Source organism: Anabrus simplex, chromosome 1, assembly GCF_040414725.1.
Source record: "Anabrus simplex isolate iqAnaSimp1 chromosome 1, ASM4041472v1, whole genome shotgun sequence".
NCBI classification, from domain to species: domain Eukaryota; kingdom Metazoa; phylum Arthropoda; class Insecta; order Orthoptera; family Tettigoniidae; genus Anabrus; species Anabrus simplex.
The window spans coordinates 1713308515-1713334300 of NC_090265.1; the positions used below are offsets into that span (position 1 = coordinate 1713308515).

A 25786-nucleotide genomic window follows, 5' to 3' on the forward strand; every position below is an offset into this window, starting at 1 on the left:
CTTTATGGTTCAGTGGGGGGCACTGGTTAACCTATATTTTGGAAGGTGCATGAACATATCAACCTAAACCATAATAAGAAATACAGTCTTTAAAAAAAAAGGAGAGACGCCTTCCATCAACATGTTTTTCAGAATTACAGCATTTAGCAATCAAATTTAAAATACCAACATGGATACCATATTTAAATAAAGATCATTCAGTCTATTTTGAGTGCACGTTTCTCGAACCAAACCAGTCAGCAGATGAAAGTTAAAGATTATGTTAAAATAATCTCATTATGCAAAAAGAAAGAAACAAGTCTTAATGTTGGAGGTCAAACCGACTTGTTATTCGATAACAGTATTATTTAAAACAAAATTCTATACCAAACACTAAGGTGAGGATATCAGTGATGGGAGCAGATGGAAGATGGAAGTGAAAGGGAAAGGAGAAGGTAAAGATCACTTTGTAATTTTGTTCAAAGCCATGAATATGTTCTCACATCAATATTAATATATTTTAATATCTGAATAATTGTATTCGAGCTACTGTAGGTTGGGCAAAAATGATGCTAGTTGTTCTGCCCCCCCCCGCCCCCTCTGGCCATGGCCCTAAATTGGGAGTTATTAGCGGGGGACTGTGGCCCCCTGGAGATGCTATGACTTATGTCAATGTTTTTCCATGCCATGGTTAATGCACTATGCATTCAATATTTTGGCAGCCATGTAAAACCATTGTCCGTCAGCATGCTGGGTGGAGAACATTGGAGCGAGGAAAGGTGGAGGGGGAAGATGGCATAATGTTGCTATTATTATAATGACAATGACCCAGTTTTGACTTATGATGAACCCATAACACTTTGAGGTTAGGAAAGCACAAGATTGTTGATATGATCAAAAGCGCCTCACACATTTTAAGATTCCATTCACAATATTAGCAGCACCTGGAAAACGTCCACAGGAGAATGATTCAGAAAGGAACATGATCTATAGTGGTCATTGTCCAAGTTCACAAATGGATCAAAGTAGACTCTTAACTTGCAAATGAAGGGCAACTCACTGCACTGACTATATGATTATATCTGTATTGTGTGCATTTCAAGAGTCAGTAAGACTTCCATCTTATTAGTCTATGTTGAGTAAATAAGAGATGGTGATGGTGGTGATTAAAGACAACACTGTTAGGCAGGAAATACTCAGCAGGACACAGAAAGCATCAATCTGCTACAGTCAAATCAGAAATCTTCTCTGGGACTGAAAATACCACAAAAAGCGAAAACAATCATGTACCACACTTACTTCTTACCAATTCTCACGTACAGTTTGGAGACATGTACCCTACTAAACAAAGACTTTAGTAGAATCCAAGCAACTGAAATGAGATTTATTAGAACCATGAACCAAACTACCAGAAAGGACAAGATCAGAAATGAAGAGAATAGGAAAGTAGCTGGTATTGAGGTTCCTATTACCATTGTCATAAAGAAACACAGACTTCAGTGGTATGGGCACATAATGAGAATGAACAGGGAAAGACCTGCCAGAAAATATTTTGACCTTAATCTTGTAGGAAGAAGACCACAGGGAAGATCAAGAAAACATTGGATAGAGACTATAAGATCAGATGTGGAGGAGAGAGAATATAAATGGGAGGATGTACTGGAACAGAAGATGTATGAAGATAGAAGGAGATGGCGAGCGCTTGTACACCACACCAGGGAAACTGGAGTTGGGAAATGATGATGATGATGGTGGTGATTACAGTTAAGAGGAAATACAGCTGGACAACCATCATCTATTACCACTATTAACAAGGAAAAATGGAAGACCAATTATAGAAATAATTAATTTGCTATTCAAAAGTCAATACGGAAACAAAATTGAAATTCATCAAATGTAATAGTAGAGTGCATTCAGAATTGTGCTTTCTCTACCCTGAGGTGGATAGGTTCCTCATTAATAATAAGGAAATGTTTATAAATACTGTATATTATAAAATCTAATACTGAAATTTTCTATATATTGGTTGTAACTTATACTGGAATTCTCTGTATTTTGACATTCATGTTGCTATAAATTAATTACTTTTCTTTCAAATTCTGTGTGAGTGCACATATTTTGTCCATTGTTGATTGGAGACTAGAAATTGAAGGCTATATATCTGAGGTAAGATTCCTTATTTTATTCTTGTTTATGTGTCTTGATACCTGGCTACGGTAATGGGGTAGACCACACAACCAGCATCTCAACATAGAGTGTTGGGTGGTGGTTAATAACCTGAACCATCTAATTAGACCAATGGCTTTGGGTGGATAAGTTCGCAGGTCTAGTTCCAGGTTAGGGGTGGCTGCAAGAAGTGTCTGTACTTCATGTTAGAAGTGACCTGATCAAATGCCTTTGGGAATGGTGACCACATTGTTCTAATACAGGGGTGCAGAAATTCCAGGCACCCGGTCGCTGCGGCGACTGTGTTTCTGCTACTGGTGCCTAAGATTCAGCCTCTCAAAAATATCTGTTTTCCATGTTTTCATACTTTCTTTCTTCTCCTATCCACCAATCTGCAGCAAAAACCACTGTGACATATGGCATGACATCAAAATGCCATGATCTTGTCTAAAAGAAATAACTCCAAGACCCAAAGACATTATTTATTATCTCTATACAGAACCATTGATGTATATCAATGAACAAGAAACTTACAGTACCAGATAGTTGATGTGTGTAACATAACTGTTACAGCAGCAGAGGCTTTGGTGGAAGAATTACTTCATAGCCACATGTAGTCAAAACACCAATATAAATGGTCTGTTATTGGACATTATAAATTTTCCAGCTACTCATTCCTGGTTGCCAGCATTTTGCCCCAGTGTGCTAAGTTGGGCTCATCAGTTGGCAAATAGCACATCCATCAAGACACATGGCTAGTGCATACCGTGAAGGCCACTGCATAGGCTACCTGGAGCCACCGGCAGTGCCAATGCACTATGAGAGACTGTATCTCATTACCAAAACTTTTTGGTGGCCTCCATAGTATGCACTAATCATGCATCTTGGTGGGTGTGCTATTTACCAACTGATGAGCCCAACTTAGCACACTGGGGCGAAATGCTGGCACGAAACGCTGGCAACCACGAATGAGTTAGCTGGAAAATTTATAATGTCCAATAACGGACCATTTATATTGGTATTAAAAATGTACTCATTCAGGACAGATATTTCAGGGTTCCCTATGGAATTCAACATCTATATCATAGTCAAAACACTGCCGTCTGAGACCAACAGCCATGAAAGGATTAGGTCATTGTCTATTATCAGTATCACCTGAGTTTTGTAAAACAAAGCTGACACAACCATTTACAGTTAATAATAGTACTATAGCTCTTTAATTTAATATTTCTGGAAATGTTAAGCTTAGAAAAATGTAATATCGTGGTCACCGCTAAGCAGCGCAACTCTATTACTTATAGGTATCATGTTGGAGGGATTCTTGCTGGCTCCTAAAATTCTGGGCTGACTCCTCAATTCAGAGATAATTTCTGCACCCCTGTTCTAATGTCCTATATGGTGAACGTAAATACGGTACCTCGGAAAAGTTTAGGGCAGGGATCGCAAACCTTTATCGACTAGCGTGTCAGTTAAGATCTTGTTCATTACAGTTTACTCTCTAGTGTGCCATCGGTTATTTTCCTTTAAAATCATCATGAAACCCCTCATTGGACTTTGTTTCGATATTCGACTGAATATTTCATGGTTTTATTTTGCAAACATCACTGAAAATTACATTTTGAAAAACAGGAACATTTTAGGAATACGATATATTTTTGCTTTAACCTAATAAAATTTGTAAAAAATATGACCAAATAATTAATTGTGACATATTTCTTTATTAAAGCATAATGTTGAAATATGCTATGTTGCAAGATATTTGACCTATTTTTTACATGTTCCAAACATTAAAATATGTTAGTATTGGACCCAATAGCCTAGTGGTGTGCCACAGATGTTGTGTTCACATGTCACCTAGTGACACGCATGTCATAGGTTCGCCATCCCTGGGTTAGGGCTTCTGCTAGCAGTGGTTAGCTCTTCAGTGCTAATGTCATGGAATGGCTAATGTCATGATGCTGATTGATAAGACAGAAAAACTTGTCGATTTCATGACTGTGAAAGACATAGCCATTCTGGGAATAAGTGAGATAAAGAGAAAAATAAAAGAAGATGCGACACTTAGAAATTGATGCAGGCTGTAATACAGTGGTGGGCCTCAGTGCATAAATGGAGTAGTCATGATTATGAATAAGGAAATACAGGAATATGTAGATTCTGTAAAGTATGTCTGTAAGAGGAGGAAATGAAGTAGAAAGCCATAAAGAAGATAAAGTGATATTAACAATGGGAGAGTTTTGGTAAGAAAGTGACAAAGAAAGGAAGGAATTGACTGATTTATGTAGGAGGAACCAGCTCATAGTATGGAAACACACGGTTTAGGAAGAAAAATAGCAAGATTCTACCAGATAAAATGAGGAGAGTGAAAACTGAAAACTATGATAGACTATGTAATAGTGGAAAAGGTACATCATAAGAACCTGATGGATGTTACAGCCATGCCAGAAGAAGTCTTTGGTGGGGATCATAGGGTAGTGACAGCTAAATTGAAACTAGGAAAGACTGAACATTCACAGGTAGAAAAAGAGAGAAGAATTAAAACATGCAAGCTGCAAGCACAGGATGTATGAGAAAAGATCCTAAGTGAGATAACACTTGTAATTCCTTTGTTAGAACAGAGACTTGGGGTGAAAGAGGAATGGAAAAATTATAAGAAAGCAATGGTTGTATGTGCAGAAGAGGTAAGCGGAAGAACATCAGGAACGGCAAAAGAGGCCTCTTGGTGGAATAAGAGAATAAAAGAAAAAAATATGGAAAAGACAAAGGCATGGAAAGAATGGAAAATATCTAAGACTGAAGAAAGTATGCAGGAAAAAGCAGAAGCTAAGAAATTGAGCAAGAAATTTTTGGAATAATTTTTGGACACTGCTCGCTCAGAAATTAACAGATGATGTACAATATGGAAAGAAACCTCCATGTGGAATCCAAAAAACAAGAAAACTGAGAATTTATTCACCAGGAGTAATAACAAAACCAGATTAAATAAAGAACAGACAGGAAAGATATTTCCGTAGGCCATTGAACATCAAAACTGACAAGAATTGAACAACAGATGAAAAAAGACAATAACAGGAGAAGAATTGGAGGAAAGAAGTTAAAATTGCAGTTCAGAAGATGGTTATGAGGGTGTTTGGAGATTGTAGTAAGGGGCAAATATTCATTTCAAATATTCATTTATAGGAAGGGGAGTTAGGGATTGGAATAACTTACCAAGGGAGATGTTCAATAAGTTTCCAATTTCTTTGAAATCATTTAGGAAAAGGCTAGGAAAGCAACAGATAGGGAATCTGCCACCTGAGTGACTGCCCTAAATGCAGATCAGGATTGATTGATTGATTGATTGATTGATTGATTGATTGATTGATTGATTGATTGATTGATTGATTGATTGATTGATTGATTGATTGATTGATTGATTGATTGATTATGTAAAGGAGAGGGCAAATAAGTTTCTGGTAAGACCCCAACTAGAGTATGGTTCCAGTGTATGGGACCCTCACCAGGATTACTTGATTCAAGAACCGGAAAATATCCAAAGAAAAGCAGCTCGATTTGTTCTGGATGATTTCCGATAAAAGAGTAGTGTTGCAAAAATGTTGCAAAGATTGGGCTTCAAAGACTTGGAAGAAAGGAGACAAGCTGCTGGACTAAGTGGTAGGTTCTGAGCTGTTAGTGGAGAGATGGCGTGGAATGACATTAGTAGACGAATAAGTTTGGGTGGTGTTTTTAAAAGTAGGAAAGATCACAATATGAAGATAAAGTTGGAATTCAAGAGGACAAATTGGGGCAAATATTCATTTGTAGGAAGGGGAGTTAGGGATTGGAATAACTTACCAAGGGAGGTGTTCAATAAATTTCCAATTTCTTTGCAATCATTTAAGACAAGGCTAGGAAAACAACAGATAGGGAATCTGCCACCTGGGCAACTGCCCTAAATGCAGACCAGGATTGATTGATTGATTGATTGAATGATTGATTGATCGATCGATTGATCGATCGATTGATCGATTGATTGATTGATTGATTGATTGATTGATTGATTGATTGATTGATTGATTGATTGATTTATTTATTGATTGATTGCATGTATTAGTGGGTACTATTTCTATGCTACTTACTGATCAGAACTTAAATACCTCATTTTTTGATCCTGCTGGCGGGGGAGATCCTATTCTTTATCAACACCTCTTTTGATTTTTTGGACACCCTGAAGTTTATATTTTAATTCTCCCAGGATTTGGGATGGTCTCACATATTATTAGTCAAGAAAGAGGAAAAAAGGAAGCTTTCGGTACTTTGGGTATAATTTATGCAATAATAGCAATTGGTCTTCTAGGATTTGTTGTATGTTGTGTGAAAACACAAGCGAGCAAAAGAGGATAGATTAAGATTGAATATGTACTGAGACATGGAAGTGTTCTGTTCATAACAGTTATGGATGACAATGAATGAGTGAATGAATGAATGAATGAATCAATCAATCAATCAATGATCTGCATTTAGGGTGGTTGCCCAGGTGGCAGATTCCCTATGAATTGTTTATATTTACTTTCATTTATAACGGTTTACCTAGTTTTTTCTTAAATATTTTCAACAAACTTGGAAATTTATTGAACATTTCCCTTGAAAATTTATTCCAATCCCTTACTCCTCATCCTATAAATGAATATTTGCCACAATCTGTCGTCTTGAATTCTAACTTTATCTTTATACTAGCTGATGTACCCGTGCTTCGCTACGGGATTCGCAGAAAGACTGACTTGGTGGTTTTCCTAACTGAATTCAGCATAGGTCATTACCAAAAAGGTCAGTAGGAATGTAGCGATTGAAAGCAATGTTATAAGATACTCGATCAAATGAATAACCGCACACTTTCTCACTTTCAACGAACAGTACTACGGTGTCAATCTATGAGTCCAAAGTTCCAGAGCTGGAATAACCAGGTCGCAGACTGCCGTGAACACTCCTCTGTCATTATTCCATTAAATATGCACACTGCTCATTCCAATCAGTGGCTCAGAGTAGGGATTGTATAGCTCGAATACTATGATGAACCAGTGTGTTACGTACCAGATATATCAGGAAATGTATGAACCAGAGGAATGGCATGCTAAAGAAGAAAGTTATCTTACACCGCAGCTACTTCCCGCCAATATACAGGCAGCCTGTTACAGTCGGTACGACCAGGCGAGTTGCCCGTGTGGTTAAGGGTGCGCAGCTGTGAGCTTGCATCCGGGAGATAGTGGATTCGAACCCCACTGCCGGCAACCCTGAAGATCGTATTCACTAAATTCTTCCTAAATTCTGTTTACCCATTTTCTCGTGACTCAGCGCTGATATGGACTTAGTAACAAAAATCCAAATTCATGAATATATCTGATTATATGCGGTACGGTAACAATGTATAAGACATAAGTGATCGGAAATTGAATAACTTCTTACATAACTACTACTAACTTACGACATAACTAAATTTATGTTAGTTATGTAGTATTTATCGAATACGACCACTAATAACATAAATAACTTATTTGAGAATTACATTTCAGGCCTTCCTCTAAACTACCATTTCACTCACTGTGAATAACATTATTGATAGCCTAGATTATAGCGACATATTCCCTGACTTTGCATACCAATTTTCGTGAAGATACGACCACTAATAAAATAAATATTTGACAATTAAATTTTAGGCCTTCCCCTAAACTACCATTTTTCTCAGTGTGTATAGCCTATATTGTAGCGACTTATTTCCCATCTTTGTCTAACGATTCCCATTAGGACACGACCACTAATAACATAAATTTTTGAGAATTAAATTTCAGGCCTTCCCCTAAACTACCATTTCACTCAGTGTGATTAAAATAATTTATAGCCTAGATTGTAGCGGTTCATCACCTGACTTTACATTCCGATTTTCATTAAATTCTCTTCAGCCGTTTTCTCGTGATGCGTGTACAGACAGACAGACAGACAGACAGACAGACAGACAGACAGACAGACAGACAGACAGACAGACAGACAGACAGACAGACAGACAGACAGACAGACAGACAGACAGACAGACATTACGGAAAAGTAAAAAAAATGCATTTTCTTGTTACTGAGGACATGACCGATACAGAAATACCATTCTTTTCAAATTCTGAGCAATGTACAGACAAAACTCTTATTTTATATATATAGATTATGAAGCTCCACTCAAGCTTATTCTTCTACTTATGTCATTCCACACCAACTCACCACTGACAGCTCGAAACATACCACATAGTGTTGATAAACTTTACCATAATATGTATTTGACTTGATCCTGTATTGACTTGTCTAAATCTATTAAAGAAATCTTTTAAAATAGTTTATGTTGGGTCCACCTTGTCAATACACTTTTGTTGACTGAAAATGATTTATTTATTTATACATGTTTCAGGAACACTGTGCATTCCCTAAAACACGTATGAATTAATAAATAATTTTCAATCATTAAAAGTGTATTGATAAGGTGGACGCAACATAAACTATTTTAAATAGTTTCTTTAATGGATTTGCATACGACATAGTCGAGCATCTCGTCTCCTTACTCCCAAGTCTCCCCAGCCCATCATGAGAGCAGCAAAAACAGCACACAGAAAAAGATGAATGAGTGTGCTGTTATGTGCTGATGATATTGTGATATGGGGCGAAGATAGAAAAGGAGATTCAAGAAGAGATCGGTGTGAAAAAGATCAAGACATTGGTGAAGACAAGAGAAAAAGTCTTGAAGGCAAAGATCAGCATCTGGTGGAGACTTTAAAGTAGTTGGAAAGTGGTATAATACAGAATACAAGACTGGGTGCTAACATAAGTAAAAGGATTCTACCTGGAGGGGGTGTTTATATTAAAATGTATGAAACCCTATATGGGATAAAGAAATGCCAATGTATAAAATGTATTACATACCCATAACAACATATAGAACAGAAACCTGGTGGAGGACAGGTGGCAGAAAATAAAGTATAATGCAGAAAACAAGAAGAGACAAAGTGAGGAATGAGGAAATACAGAAAGAAATTTAAGTAGAAAATTTAAGTGATAAAATAGAGAAAAACAGACTTAATTGGTTTAGATACAAGTCAGAAAAGGATGAAGAAACAGAGAAGAGCAGTCAAGGATGACCAAGACTGAGATGGGTGGAACACGGGAGTGCTATGTGGCCGTAGCTGAAAAAAGATGATGATTTATTAATTAGAGTTACATAATTATCAGTGTATGTTTTTTTATTCTTTTGAAAGATGGATTCCCACAAGCAAGTGTTCATTGAAGGGAACAAAGCAACATCAGATTATTTAATTTTGTATCATTTCTAGTCAAATTATGAAACAGTGATTCCATGAGAAAGAGCCCAGTGTCTGCCTGCCCCAAGCCAGGGCAAAGGCTGAGTGATAGATGAGTAACACCAGTTGGTCTTTGTGTCACTCTACCTATCTTTCAAACTTTTGATCATACATTGATACTGGTGAAAGTTATGAGAATGATTACTTATTTTGGGAATTGGACCCGATATTTTTTTTTATTTTTTAAAAAGATTTTGTTAGATGCTTTCAATCCTTGTTTTGTTCCTTTTTCATTTTATTTCCAATCTTTCTTTAATGGTTTGTCTTTTTCTATAAGAAAAAAAGAACCAGTATATTTTTGTAACTCTTCTATAGAGTTGTAAGAGACTTTGTATGAGGCAAGGAGGTACCATTGCTGGACTGAGTAACTCAGCTCAGGCGGTAGAGCGCTGGCCTTCCGAACCCAACTTGGCAAGTTCGATACTGGCTCAGTCTGATAGCATTTAATTTAGACCACTTTAATTAAGGCCATGGTTGTTTCCTTCCCACTCCTGGCCTTCTCCTATGCCATCATCATCATAAGACCTATCTGTGTCAGTGCAACATTAAGCAAATTGTAAAATAAATAAAAACTGAAGTACCCTGGTTATGATGATCAATTCAGTACAGCAGTCCATGTGTGGGAAAGCACAAGTCTCCTTCCGGGGCTTTATTCTAGTATTATTGAAAGCAATCCCTTACTCTTCTGGTGACCTGCTATAAAAATCCACAGCCTGTTTCCAGTCATTTGACCGGGAATGAATGGAACCCCCATCTGGCGGTGAGGACAGGAATTGTGCCAGCTGCCGAAGCCTGTCGCACTCCTCTGGGGCAATGATTAATGACTGACAGATGAAATGAAATGATATTGAAGGGTGTTGCTGGAATGAAAGATGACAGGGAAAACCAGAGTACCCAGAGAAAAACCTGTCCCACCTCCACTTTGTCGAGCACAAATCTCACATGGAGTGACCAGGATTTGAACCACGGAACTCAGCGGTGAGAGGCCGCCTGGGTTACCTGCTATGCCTAACACAATCGAGGCTGTTTCTGTGAGGATGAAATTCTGTAGCATTTAGTAGTCTCCTACTTCATCTACAAGGCAGCAGATTGAGTAATGGAATGCCTCATCTGCCAATTGCACCTTTCTGAAGGTCTCCTCTGCTGAAACTGCTGTAACCTCATTAGGGGTCTGTACAAGGTGATACCAGCCGGGCCAGGTGGACCAACTGATGTTACTTGTCTATCACTCACCCTTTGTTCTAGCTTGGGACAGGTTGGTAAGATTATACAGAAAGGTGGAGACACTCATTCCCTCACACACTTGCAGGAATTCCTTGAAGTGTTTTTCTTTACACACAATTGAAATTTTGAAACCGCAGCAAAACTGATTAAAATTTCTAGTACACAATTCAGATGATAACAACAACAGGTTAGGGGCAGCCTTGTTGAAACCTGAGAGTTAGGTGTAAAATCCCTTTGGGTACAGTGAGCCCACCATAATAATAACCTCTGTGAAGCATCAAATTGGAGCAGGATGATGGTGTTATGCAGGTCAATGATCCACAGCCTGACCCAGAAACTCTGTGGACAAGGCTGACAGAAGAGAACAATAATGTATCACTGTTTATTTTCAGAATGCCTACTTATCTTCTTTGCCATACTTCTGCATGTGGATCTTCAGCCTGATTCTAAGCAATGTTGTTGATCGTTTACGAGCCAAAAAGAAAATAAGCACTGGAGTTGCAAGAAAAATATGTACAGGATTTGGTAAGTAAACATCAATCAATCAATCAATCAATCAATCAATCAATCAATCAATCAATCAATCAATCAATCAATCAATCAATCAATCAATCAATCTATCTATCTATCTATCTATCTATCTATCTATCTATCTATCTATCTATCTATCTATCTATCTATCTATCTATCTATCTGTCTGTCTGTCTGTCTGTCTGTCTGTCTGTCTGTCTGTCTGTCTGTCTGTCTGTCTGTCTGTCTGTCTGTCTGTCTGTCTTGATTTGTATTAAGGGACAGTCGCCCAGGTGGCAGATTCCCTATCTGTTGTTTTCCTAGCCTTTTCTTAAATGATTTCAATGAGATTGGAAATTTATTGAACATCTCCCTTGGTAAGTTATTCCAATCCCTAACTCCCCTTTCTTTGTAATGAATGTGCACTGTATCTGGTTAGCTGTAAATGATTATAACTTGCATCTTTAAGAAAATCAAAAGCCATACTAATGTTTGCATGTTGAGATAAGAACCCATAGAGTTAAGTGCTGTCAAATGCCTGCATTCTTCTTGCAACATGGCAAACAGTTCTGTAGTAATTTTGGTGTGGTCTAGTCTGGCTGTCAACAGGAGCTGTAATTCATTCCAGAGACGCTCAGTTGGGTTTAGATGAAGGTTTTGGGCCAGCCATTCCATGTCATTCTCTCCCATAAAAAAAAAAAAAAGAAAACCTTTGCTTTATGAATGGGTACAGTGTAATTTTGAAAATGTTGCCACAGGGTGCAAAGCACAAAACTGTCCAGTATTGCCTGATAGGTTTCAAAATTCAATGGACCAAGACTAAACCACATCATAATGTCTGGGCCGACGACCTTCGATGTTAGGCCCCTTTAAACAACAACAAGCATAAGCATCATCATCATCATCATCATCATCATCATCATCATCATCATCATCATCATCATCATCACATCATAATGTCTCCTCCACCAAATTTCAAAGTGAGAGCAATGTTCACTTGGTATTCACCAGGTCCATACTCATCAGTCAGACTGCTACCAACTTGTAGTGATGTTCTAGTGGTTTGCATCACTGCAATTGGTGATTCTTGGTTTGTGGGCAGCAAGTTGCCCATGGAATTCAAGAACAAACACCTTCTAGCGAATGGTACGAGTACTGGCATTGCTTCCATTTGAAAGTCTGTGGCCATGGTTTCTAATGGAGCTTGCCAATTTGACTTTACTATATGCAAAGGCATTAACAGTCCCTTATATGAACTGTTTTTGCTTCCCTGGTCAAGTAGTGGGTTTTTATAATTCCCTGGCATTTCCATTTCACTGCTACATCACTCACTGTTAACCCACTTGTTGGCGATGATCATATGGTCTGACACCGTGGTTAGCCGGTTAGAATTCCCTTGGTGGAAAAATTTGCACCATTAGAATGTTAGCTGGCAGGGCAGGAGAGGGGGTGGTATACAATTTCTAATCACTAGATTGTGTGCCAAAAGCCCGGACTCAATTCCAAACCACTCTGCAGGGTTCATATGGAGTGAATTCATATGATGTTGATGGTAATTTTTCCTTCAGATAGGGACATTAACCTTGAGGAAGCCTCTTGAGTGTTATTCAATAGGAGTAGGCTATGTGTCAACACTGGGTTTCACCCTCTCCCTACATGATCATCATCCCACATTCAGATGTGCACCACGTGAGTGGAACATGCCCTTGGACACTAATAGCACTTAAATTTATAGGCTAAATAAAATCTGTTGAATATTGTCTCTGAAACTTACCACGAATCTCATGGATGGAATGAACAATACGGTGGGCACCGACAATCATACACCTTTCAGCCTCACTGAGCTCTCGTTGTTTTTATCAAGTGCTCATGACTGTATATACTGCAGACACACTGCATGTTTGAGTGATGTATGGGATCAATCTTCTTTCCTTTCAGGGAGGTGTATATCCAATGGATATGTGATATGTACATAGTACAGTGATCACATTCCACAGAAGGAAGTAGAACGTCTAAACTGTTGGTCCTGTCCCCTTAGACTTAGCTTCTATGCATTTTCTTCCTAATTCTAGCAGGTTTTTGAGCATTCTGTGTTTTGGCATATACTTTATCTCATAAGAACCAAAATAATGGACAAACTGTTAATTGTATCAAAAAAGGAGCATACACACAGGATTTAAAAATCATACAAGTCCATCATACACTTTGGAGTGTGCTACAACTGGGTGACATTCATTAGTGGGGCAAGCCTAGGTGCTCTTACTGTGTACATAATGTACTCTAGCGACGGCAATTACCTGGACTTAACCATTATGCGCAACTGCAACAACACTTTATCCTTTAATGTATAAAGGAAACCCACCCACACCATCAGTACCATACAACAAACTTCTATGCACACAGACATACATAAGAAAGCAGCTTACAATAGCATGGTACTCGGAGCATGTACTGTTCCTTTATCTTGCAAGAATTATAAAAAGAAATTAACACTATTTACAATATTGCAGAACACAATGGTTTCAGTAGAACCTTCATCAGCAGAATCATCATTAGATATAAGAGCAGACCCAAGACTACCCTAGAAAAAGATTCCGCTCCTAAAGATAAGTTTTCCACTTTCACTTTCAATAATAGTAGCATTTACCAAATTTCTAATATCTTTAAAAAACACAACATTAAAATAGCATTTAGAATCTCTCACACCAACTCCAAACTAATTTTCAATCCACACACTGTCAACAATAACAATAACAACATTAATAATAGATATTTAAACTCTAGAGTTTACAAATTAGAATACCAATTCCAGCTATGTAGGTCAAAGAGGCCACAATTTTGTCATAAGGTACACCGAACATCGCAATGCTCTCAAATATAATCATTTTTCAGCTATGGGTGAACATCATAAAGAATGCAGCCATGAATACACATCGATAGATGAAGATCTTAAGATCTTGCATTTTGAGCAAAAAAGCACCTTGCTCAATGTTCTCGAGAGCTTCCACATTGATTTAGATCAGTTTATGAACCCCTCTCAGCTGAGCCAACAATAGACACGATAGTAAGAACGGGACTGTTAACTTTGAAAAGGCTGTTTCGAGAGGACAATCACCTATTAAGTACCGTAAGTTTAAAAGTTTCTTCACACTCAGTTTTCACGTTTTACTTATCAGCCCAAGTTTCTCACACAAACTCATTTTTTCCATTATAGATTGGAACTTCAATGATGGTTTCCACTATGGTCACATACAGTTTACCATGCACCTATTATCTTCTGTAACACAGCTTTTCAGCTTTTTCACTGCCCTCCTGACCATTTAAAATAAGACAAACACACCTAGCCAACATTGGAAACAATCATCGAGAACGAGACTGCTAAATTGAGAAGAAATTGAGTGCTGCTATTATAAAAATTTGAAATTCATTGGCGTTTTTTCCATCACGTGTCACATACATTACTCCGGGCATGTTGTCTCCTCTCAAACTTGGATTCTCAAGTATTTTCACTGCCCTCCTAGCCATTCATGGTGATGGTGACTCTACAAAGACAGACTGTCAGTTCTGAATTTTTAACACAGTGATTTCGTCCTGTTTTTTAATTATATCACACTGCAAAAATGTTTAGACTAAGAGGTCCGCAAACTCACTATAAGCACTTATTGTTCATTTCCATCTTGTATCATTTGGCTTTCTTCATTTTCTTCTTAGGTTTAACACACTTTTTAGATTTATTTATGTAACATGTTAACCTTTTTTTTCACTGAAGTTGTCTCAGTGAGTTGTTTATTGCTCCATCTAATGATGTAAATGTTGTATTGTTTTTTATTTCCATCATGTCTCTTTTGTTTTTCATTTGTTCCTTCATTATGTTTTTAACATATTTTTAGCTCTTATTATGTTAATAACTTTAACCCCCTTATTTCATTGAAGATGGCTCAAACAAGTCCAAACATGTTTGAATTTTATTACTCCATCTAATGACGAAATTATCTTACATATTGAATAGGAGGATACATTAAATTTTCCTTTGTAAAGTGAAACGGTGACCTTGGCCTATTTGACTCTGTCTTGATTGGTAAACACACTGTATAATTTGAGAAGAAAGAAACCCAGATGCACATGGTTCACCTAACAGATCCATTCCATCAGTGATATGCATTTGTCATTGAACTTGATAGTAGGAGTCACACTACACTATCCTGCAGGTCCCTGCACATCTTTAAAAATCACCCCAAATATTGTACTCAAATCCCACATGGGATATTTTAAATTCATTAAAAAAAAAAAACACACACACGCGCGCGCACACACACGCGCACACACACGCGCACGCACGCACACACACACACACACACACACACACACACACACACCCTTAGTTCATCCTCGGTGTACTCAATTCTCTGAGTTGTTGGATAAATTAGAAATCTTAAGAAAGCATGATGAAAATACAGTTCTTAATTTGAAACAGCCCACTGATTCATTAGGCATTCAATTATTAACATTAAGAACAATAATAAAGAAAACATGTAATTCAATCAGTTGGGAGGATGTAGCGGAGGGAACACAAAGAATTGGAGAAGATTTTAGTTGAATGTTTTCATCAGTTCTGGAACTCAATAGTTCTATCGTACTACAAGTGTTTGTGTTTCATTTAATACTGAAACTCTATTCAAGTATTTCTAGCAGATTGCACTTTCTGAGCTATGAAGCCAACAGTCACGCAGAGCATGGCATCTTCTGAGTTGCTGGGAACAACCAATTGACACTTGCTTACAAAGCTGGCAGGAATATCTATATCAAGTTACAAGTTGCTAAGCCAAATAAATACATGTTTCATGTAGTATTTATTCCATTAAGGATAATAAATTATTTCAGGATTGGACTAAACAATGTAAACAGGAACACAGTGAGAGGATGAAGAGATATTGGGAAGAGAAGAAGAGAAAACAAAAAAGTTCAAATGTGCTCCATATTTGGGCATAACAAATCAAAACAAAACGATTTCATGCGGGATAAAACAAGCAATCCTTTTGGCCACAGCTGAAGTATTCATGTGCCACATAACATACTGTAGTTCTGAACAGAACACTGCAACAAATACTATATAAAACAAGGCCCTTCACTTGGTGAAAGCACAGTCTCATTGACAATATCTATGAGGGCTGTGAATAAAGTACTGGCAACACAGTCCAGACTCTCACAAGAGATTGGGCATGCACAGATAGGATATGGGAGTGATCAGGTGGTGCTCTTTTCAATGTGTAGTGTTCATTTGACAGGTATCCAGATGGGATTGTTGTTGCTGTGTGGCAGTGAAGTGAAGAGCGTCAATTTCACCACTCTAAAGCATATTTTCAAAAGGTGATCACCAAGTGATAAATATAATTATTGATCCGTATTGAAGATACTATATGTAGTATGCTTAATAGTTTATTACGTCACCTATTCAATACATTAGAAATTTTAAACATTTCCATATGAGACATGTTTCGCCCTTCTTTGAGGGCATCATCAGTCATACTAGTACCTCAAGGCATAAATCAGGTACCAGATTTGTAATTAAATTGTAAATACTAATATATAAAATTGACATATTACAGTAGGAAAGTCAAGAGAAAAACAATGTTCAATGATGATATAGATAACAATATATCAGCCGTTGGCTGTAAATTATGTTATGAAGGATAACAGTGTCAAGATGTTTGGGTATGTCCTACAAAGGATGACTTAACATATTAACATGGGGCCGTTTAAAGGAAAGATAAGTGAGTTGCACTGATATGTAAGACCACAGGGTATTTGACAGTGTGCAGCAGCAGTGGTCCATATGAAGTATTGACGTTATATTATCAGAAATGTTGGTAACTGTTACTAAAATTTCATTAAGAAACAGTATTCAATGAGAAAATAATGTTCATTAATAAACAGACTTTAAAGGGGTTATATTAACTTATTTACAGACACAGTAGTTGGCATCAATGCGTAAAAACACAGGGTATTTTAGCAGTGTCCAGCAGTGGTGGTCCAAAGAATCATTGGCGCTACTCTATTAGAAAATCTTAGGAAGATCTAAGGCTTGAATTATCATTGCCCACGTCAGTAGCATACCAGAGCCTATTAAAGGAACTTCAGGACAAAAGGGAAGATATATGGCTAGATTTCTTCTCCACAGACGCGATGATCAACAGGGAATGGATAACGGCTAACTATGAACTGAGGTACATCATGACTCGCTTTGCGGTCCATGGTTTCCACTACAAAATCTGCAAGAGAGAAACCTACCATGATCCAAATGAACTGTGCCAGTGTAAACTCTGTGGCGACCAATGTGATAGATACCATGTGATAAAATGCAAAAGCAGACAAATCTCGCTGACAAAATTCTCTAATAGTTAATGCTATGTAAACTATACATTGACCACTATGGCTTTATAACTGTATTATTATATGACCATTGGCTGCATTAAATATTATTATTATTATTATTATATATATATTTACATGGAAGCAGTTTGGGGAGAAAGGGTACAAAGTGTCTGGCACCAATGTTCATAACAATAATTACCCATTGATTGATGATCACAGTTTGACAGGGCAACTATACAGTAATATTTACATTATTCTATTGAACAGTTGGGAAATTACAAGCTTATAATACATATTTACACTAAATTGCTTAAGGCAACTTATTGGTTAAAAGTGGTACATGTTTTGAATATTATCAACATCTTCAGCCACATAACACTGTTTAGATGAAACATTCATATAATGACAAAGTATCATTGTTTTAGAGGAAGTAGTAGTCAATGCAGCTATATCATTACAATCAGCACAGTTATTGGTGCAATCCACAGCTGATTTACATTGTTAATGAATGTTTAAGAGGGACAGAGATTGTGTGATCTTATGAACGTTGCGTTGGAAGCAGCAAGCGTTTATGGAACTGTGTGGAATGTCGCAGACTCCTCTTAGTGAGCCTGTTGTTGCTCATATTATGTTACCTTGTTTGATGTTGGGTGGAACAGAACAACACTGAAGTTGAGTGGTGGTGGTGGTGATTATTGTTTTAAGAGGAAGTACAACTAGGCAACCATCCTCTATATAACACTAATCAGAGGGAAAAAATGGAAGGGGTCCGACACTTCGAAAAATGAAGGTATCGGCCAAAGTAAGACAAGGGCCGCAAAAGGCATGAAAATGAAAGACTCCCTAGCCCTCGCAAACCTAATAGCGTCGGGGTCAGAAAAGAACAAGAGTTGACCAAGTGAGGTCGGATAGGATAGATGAAAGTGAGGAGCCTGGCACAAGTAGGTGGAAGCAATGTCAGGACTCAGCTGAGGACCCCGTGGTCGCCAACCCACGCTCCAAAGTTCAGAGCTCCTGAGGCCCCTTTTAGTCGACTCTTATGACAGGCAGGGTATACCGTGGGTGTTATTCTACAGCCCCCACCCACAGGGGGAAAACACTGAAGTTGAAGTTCATGGTCAAGTGTGTGATAGTATTGGAATTAGCACAGAGATTCAGTATTTATATAATAATAATAATAATAATAATAATAATAATAATAATAATAATAATAATAATAATAATAATAATAATAATAATGTGTTGAGTCATCAGTCCATAGACTGGTTTGATGCAGCCCTCCATGCCACCCTATCCTGTGCTGACCTTTTCATTTCTACGTAACTATTGCATCCTACATCTGTTCTAATCTGCTTGTCATATTCATACCTTGGTCTACCCCTACCGTTCTTACCACCTACACTTCCTTCAAAAACCAGATGAACAAGTCCTGGGTGTCTTAAGATGTGTCCTATCATTCTATCTCTTCTTCTCATCAAATTTAGCCAAATCGATCTCTCACCAATTCGATTCAGTATCTCTTCATTCGTGATTCGATCTATCCATCTCACCTTCAGCATTCTTCTGTAACACCACATTTCAAAAGCTTCTATTCTCTTTCTTTCTGAGCTAGTTATTGTCCATGTTTCACTTCCATGCAATGCCACGCTCCACACGAAAGTCTTCAAAAACATCTTTCTAATTCCGATATCAATGTTTGAAGTGAGCAAATTTCTTTTCTTAAGAAAGCTCTTCCTTGCTTGTGCTAGTCTGCATTTTATGTCCTCCTTACTTCTGCCATCGTTAGTTATTTTACTACCCAAGTAACAATATTCATCTACTTCCTTTAAGACTTCATTTCCTAATTTAATATTTCCTGCATCACCTGCCTTCGTTCGACTGCACTCCATTACTTTTGTTTTGGACTTGTTTATTTTCATCTTGTACTCCTTACCCAAGACTTCATCCATACCATTCAGCAACTTCTCGAGATCTTCTGCAGTCTCAGATACAATAACAATATCATCGGCAAATCTCAAGGTTTTGATTTCCTCTCCTTGGACTGTGATTCCCTTTCCAAATTTCTCTTTGATTTCCTTTACTGCCTGTTCTATGTAAACATTGAAAAGGAGAGGGGACAAACTGCAGCCTTGCCTCACTCCTTTCTGGATTGCTGTTTCTTTTTCAAAGCCCTCGATTCTTTTCACTGCAGACTGATTTTTATACAGATTGTAGATAATTCTTCGGTCTTGGTATCTGATCCCTATCATCTTCAGAATCATAAATAGCTTGGTCCAATCAACATTATCGAATGCCTTTTCTAGATCTACGAATGCCAAGTACGTGGGCTTGTCCTTCTTGATTCGATCCTCTAAGATCAGACATAAGGTCAGGATTGCTTCACGTGTTCCTACATTCCTTCTGAAGCCAAATTGATCTTCTCCCAACTCTGCTTCAACTTGTTTTTCCATTCTTCTGTATATAATACGTGTTAAAATTTTGCAGGCATGAGATACTAAACTAATGGTGCGGTAATTTTCACACCTGTCAGCACCGGCTTTCTTGGGAATAGGTATAACAACATTCCGCCGAAAATCAGATGGGACTTCTCCTGTCTCATATATCTTGCACACTAAATGAAATAACCTTGCCATGCTGGTTTCTCCTAAGGCAGTCAGTAATTCAGAGGGAATGTCATCAATTCCAGGGGCCTTGTTCCTATTTAGGTCACTCACAGCTCTGTAAAACTCTGACCTCAGAATTGGGTCTCCCATTTCATCAGCATCAACAGCCTCTTCATGTTCCAGAACCAAATTATCTACATCTTTACCTTGATACAACTGTTGGATATGCTCCTGCCATCTTTTGGCTTTGTCTTCTTTCCCTAGAAGTGGCTTTCCATCTGAGCTCTTAATATTCATACACCTAGATTTCCTTTCTCCAAAGGTTTCCTTGATTTTCCTGTATGCAACATCTACCTTTCCCAGGACCATACAGCCTTCGACATCCTTGCACTTCTCCTTCAGCCATTCTTCCTTAGCTACCTTGCACTTTCTATCCACTTGATTCTTTATTCACCTGTATTCTTTTCTGCCCTCTTCATTTCTAGCATTCTTGTATTTTCGTCGTTCATCAATCAGGTCTAGTATCTCCTGAGTTAACCACTGATTCTTAGTTGATCTTTTCTTCCTTCCTAACATTTCTTCAGCAGCCCTACTGACTTCATTTTTCATGACTCTCCACTCTTCCTCTATAGTGTTTCCTTCAGCCTTTTCATTTAGTCCTTTTGCAACATGTTCTTTGAAACAATCCCTCACACTCTTTTCTTTCAACTTGTCTAGATCCCATCTTTTTGCATTCTTTCCTTTCTTCAATTTCTTCAACTTCAGATGGCATTTCATGACCAACAAGTTGTGGTCAGAGTCCACGTCTGCTCCTGGGAAAGTTTTGCAATCTAACACCTGGTTTCTGAATATCTGCCTAATCATAATGAAGTCTATTTGATACCTCCCAGTGTCTCCAGGTCTCGTCCACGTATACAGCCGTCGTTTGTGGTGTTTGAACCAAGTATTGGCAAGGACTAAATTATGATCAGTGCAGAATTCAACCAGCCGACTTCCTCTTTCGTTCCTTTGTCCCAATCCAAATTCTCTTACTGTATTACCTTCTCTTCCTTGGCCTACCACTGCATTCCAGTCTCCCATCACAATTAGATTTTCATCAACTTTTACATATTGTATTAAATCTTCTATCTCTTCATATATTCTTTCGATTTCTTCATCATCCGCTGAACTAGTAGGCATATAAACCTGCACAATTGTGGTGGGCATTGGTTTGGTGTCTATCTTGACGACAATAATTCTTTCACTATGCTGGTCTTAGTAGCTTACCCGCTGCCCTATTTTCTTATTCATTATTAAGCTAACTCCTGCATTTCCCCTGTTTGATTTTGTGTTAATAATTCGGTAGTCGCCTGACCAAAAATCCTGTTCTTCCTGCCAACGTACTTCACTTATACCAACTACATCTAACTTTAGCCTATCCATCTCCACTTTCAGATTCTCTAACCTACCACAACGATTCAAACTTCTAACATTCCATGCTCCGACTCGCAGAATGTCAGTATCCATCTTCCTGATGATCGCCCCCTCTCGTGTAGTCCCCACCCGGAGATCCGAATGGGGGACTAGTTTACCTCCGGAATATTTTACCCGGGAGGAAGCCATCATCAGTACATCATTCATACAGAGAGAGCTGCATGTCCTCGGGAGGTGGTTACGGCTGTAGTTTCTCGTTGCTTTCAGCCATGTAGCAGTATCAACACTGCTAAGCCATGTTGAGTATTATTACAAGGCTGTATCAGTCAATCATCTAGACTGCTGCCCTTGCAACTACCGAAAGGTTGCTACCCCCCTTTCGATGAACCATTCGTTAGTCTGGTCTCTCAACAGATACCCATCCGATATGGTTGCACCTGCGGCTCGGCTATCTGCATCATTGGGACACGCAATCCTCCCCACCGCGGCAAGGTCACATGGTTTGCAGAGGAGGATAATAATAATAATAATAATAATAATAATAATAATAATAATAATAATAATAATAATAATAATAATAATAATAATAATAATAATAATAATAATAATAATAATAATAATTTTTTTTTTACGAGTTAAGTGTGGGAAATCTTTCATTAGACACTTGTGAGGGTCCACACTCCACAAGCGTGTGAGATTCCTACTCACTAAAACCCACACACCCTTTTCCCATGACGTATATCTCCACCCCAGAACCGCTCTCGCATTACTTCAGGGTGGTGTCGTGCTAATTTCTTAGGTTTCTTCTTCCTTATTTCTCCTTACTGCCGTTCATGAGCATTCATATCTTTCTTTTTCTGATGCAGGATGCCTTCTACATATACTGCTATCTGATCCCAAGATTCTTGGTTTGGTAGCATCGCCTGCACAATAGTTTCTGGCGTCAACTCCACTTGCTCAGTATATAAACATCTTCTCTGAGTTGACCAATGACAGCATACAAAAAATGTGTGAAATACATCGTCTATATCATTGCAATAGATACACACCAAGTCGCTCGCTCTACCTACTCTATGTAGAAATTTCCGGAAGTATCCGTGACCCGTCAATAGTTGCGTAATATAAAAGTTAACCTCGCCATGAGCTCGGGCAACCCAATCAGCTAGGCATGGTATCAGCCGCTTAGTCTATTTTCCTCGAGGATCTTCCTCCCATCTTTGCTGCCACTGCTCCACTCGTTGCCTATAAGCTAGCTTCTTAGCGCGCTTCTTTCTTGAGTTCGTCAGACTTCCTGTCTCTCTAAGGCAAGTAAATCAATCGGTGCTACCGCTGCTATCGTAAGGACCGCAGGTTCGGATACTGTGCGATATGCACTTGTAATACGCAAAGCTGATCTCCGCTGTACCGCAGCCATCCTTCGCCGGTATTTTTAAAACTTCAGAGATTCAGCCCAGACTTCGGCACTATATAGAAGTGTCGAGTGAACTATCGACATCAGAAGTTGTCGTTTGCTAGACTTCGGACCTTTAATGTTGCTCATTAATCTACTCAGTGCAATCGTTGTTTTCACCGCCTTATCTGTCACCCGTTTGATATGATCCCAAGAAGTAAGTTTGGTATCAAGTGTCACTCTGAGATACTTTATACTTCTAGATGTTTCGATTTCTGTTTGTCCAATATACATTGGAATGACAGTCGTGATCCTTTTCCTTGTCAAGAAAGAACTTGATCAGTTGGAATGATATATTGGAAGTGCTTCAAAATACTTTCAAACTACCGGAGTATCTCATGCGCATAATGAGAAATTATTTCAAAGATCGTACTCTAGTATATCACACAGAAGATGGGCAGAGAGTTGTTTTATGATCTGCAAGCTGTAATCTGTGATTCGCCATCCAATCTTTCACCCGTCGCATTACTTGATTTAGCTTAAACTGTGCCAACTCCAAATTTCGAGCAACTATCAAAACAGCTATATCATCAGCATAGCCCACTAGCATTGTGTCTTCCGGCATCTCTAACCTCAACAATCCATCATACACTATGTTCCACAGATTTGGGCCAAGGATGGACCCTTGTGCTGCACCAGCTGTGAGCTGTTTCACTCTCTGCCCATCTTCTATGTGATATACTAGAGTACGATCTTTGAAATAATTTCTCATTATGCGCATGAGATACTCTGGTAGTTTGAAAGTATTTTGAAGCACTTCCAATATATCATTCCAACTGATCGAGTTGAAAGCGTTCTTAACATCAAGGGTCACAAGGAGTGTCACTTTTTGAAAGTGATGATTACCCATTTGTACCCTTTTAGCTGTATTCAACACTTCCCATACTGCATCGATTGTCAAATGCCCTCCTCGAAAACCATGTTGACGATCAGAGAGGTCCCCAGCTAGTTGAACTGCTGAAAGTACTCTTGGCTGCAAAAGTTTCTCTAATCCTTTACTAGCAGTATCCAGCATACATAAAGGCCTATAGCCACCAGTTTTCCTTTGCTTATTAAAACTAGCCGAGCTGTTTTCCAGCGAACACTGAACACCCCCGATAGCAGGCAGCTATTGTACATTTTCAGCAGTAGTTGTGGACAGAAATCTGCTATCAGCTTTAATATCTCTGTTGGAATACTATCTGGTCCTGGGGCCTTTTTATTTCTAAGGGACCTAATCGCTCTTGTCAATTCTTCTCGTGTAAAAAGTGGCACATCATCTATGAAGTCATCATCATCAGCAGACCTCTCAGGATGATCTGGGAATAGTGTATCCACAATATCTTTCATTGCATTTGAGTCTATAATAATAATAATAATAATAATAATAATAATAATAATAATAATAATAATAATAATAATAATAATAATAATAATAATAATGCCCCAGCTACCATTCGTTGAAGTCCACTTTTACAGGTGAACTAATAGTCTACCCCCATTTATATTTCCCATGATTACTTACGAGGGAAGTACCCCAGCTCGAACGGCTAAAACCGACTGGAAGTGCACTTAATATACAAGGATATGTCTGTTCTACTACCCATCAAGGGCATTTATCTGTTAAACCCCGCATTAGTGTACAATCAATGTTTGGAAGTTACGGCGTAAAAACATTGTAGAAACACAATTCACAACAGAAACTACCGTGAAACAGGCACTTCGGACCACTATACTTGTAGTAACAAGAAACAGATGTGGTGAAGTATCATCTGGCAAAGGGTTGAACACGTGCTTGCAACAAGAACTCTTAACACATGCAGTATCGTGTTGACGTAGTCATCTTTCCCACAAACTGTGTTGTCCTTTATTCGACGTCGAAGTGTAAATGTGGAGTTTCAATGAAGCGATTAAAATACAGCGGAATGGAACAGTATGCACACTTAACGAGGGCAACATGTAGACATACTACATTATTTACAATGTTCCTGCATTGCAATAGTCCAAACTCAAATGCCACGGTGATCACATTATCAAACGAAGCAACAGGAACATCCACATCATAACCTGCTCTTTGCCATGCGCATTAACATACGTCTGAATCTCGGTGCAGATAGTTGGTTGTAGATGACTGAGTGAAGACGGATGATGAAGCATCGATCATGTAATGTGGCCTGCATGGTATCTACACTGACTGACAGTGACAATGCAACACCAAGGAGGAGTGGTTCGAAAGGAATGAAAGTTGGGGAAAAAACAGAGTCGGCACGGAAGAATAATTGATGTTTATTTCACACCGATATGCAGGTTACACAATGCGCACGGCATCGACTCAGTAGGATGTAGGACCACCACGAGCGGCGATGCATGCCGAAACGCGTCGAGGTACAGAGTCAATAAGAGTGCGGATGGTGTCCTGAGGGATGGTTCTCCATTCTCTGTCAACCATTTGCCACAGTTGGTCATCTGTACAAGGCTGGGCAGAGTTTGCAAACGGCGTCCAATGAGATCCCACACGTGTTCGATTGGTGAGAGATCCGGAGAGTACGCTGGCCACGGAAGCATCTGTACACCTCGTAGAGCCTGTTGGGAGATGCGAGCAGTGTGTGGGCGGGCATTATCCTGCTGAAACAGAGCATTGGGCAGCCCCTGAAGGTACGGGAGTGCCACCGGCCGCAGCACATGCTGCACGTAGCGGTGGGTATTTAACGTGCCTTGAA

The 25786-nt window shown here is 38.6% G+C and overlaps 1 protein-coding gene across 2 annotated transcripts in view; it reads left to right on the forward strand.

The window, feature by feature from the left end:
- MFS3 (major facilitator superfamily transporter 3) overlaps nucleotides 1–25786 on the forward strand; it is a 353439-nt gene that overhangs the window by 265065 nt on the left and 62588 nt on the right. For both annotated transcript variants that reach the window (XM_067138452.2, XM_067138451.2), the window contains exon 7: nucleotides 11132–11264. In XM_067138452.2, the coding sequence (XP_066994553.2) occupies nucleotides 11132–11264 (133 nt within the window). The remainder of the gene's footprint in view (nucleotides 1–11131; nucleotides 11265–25786) is intronic.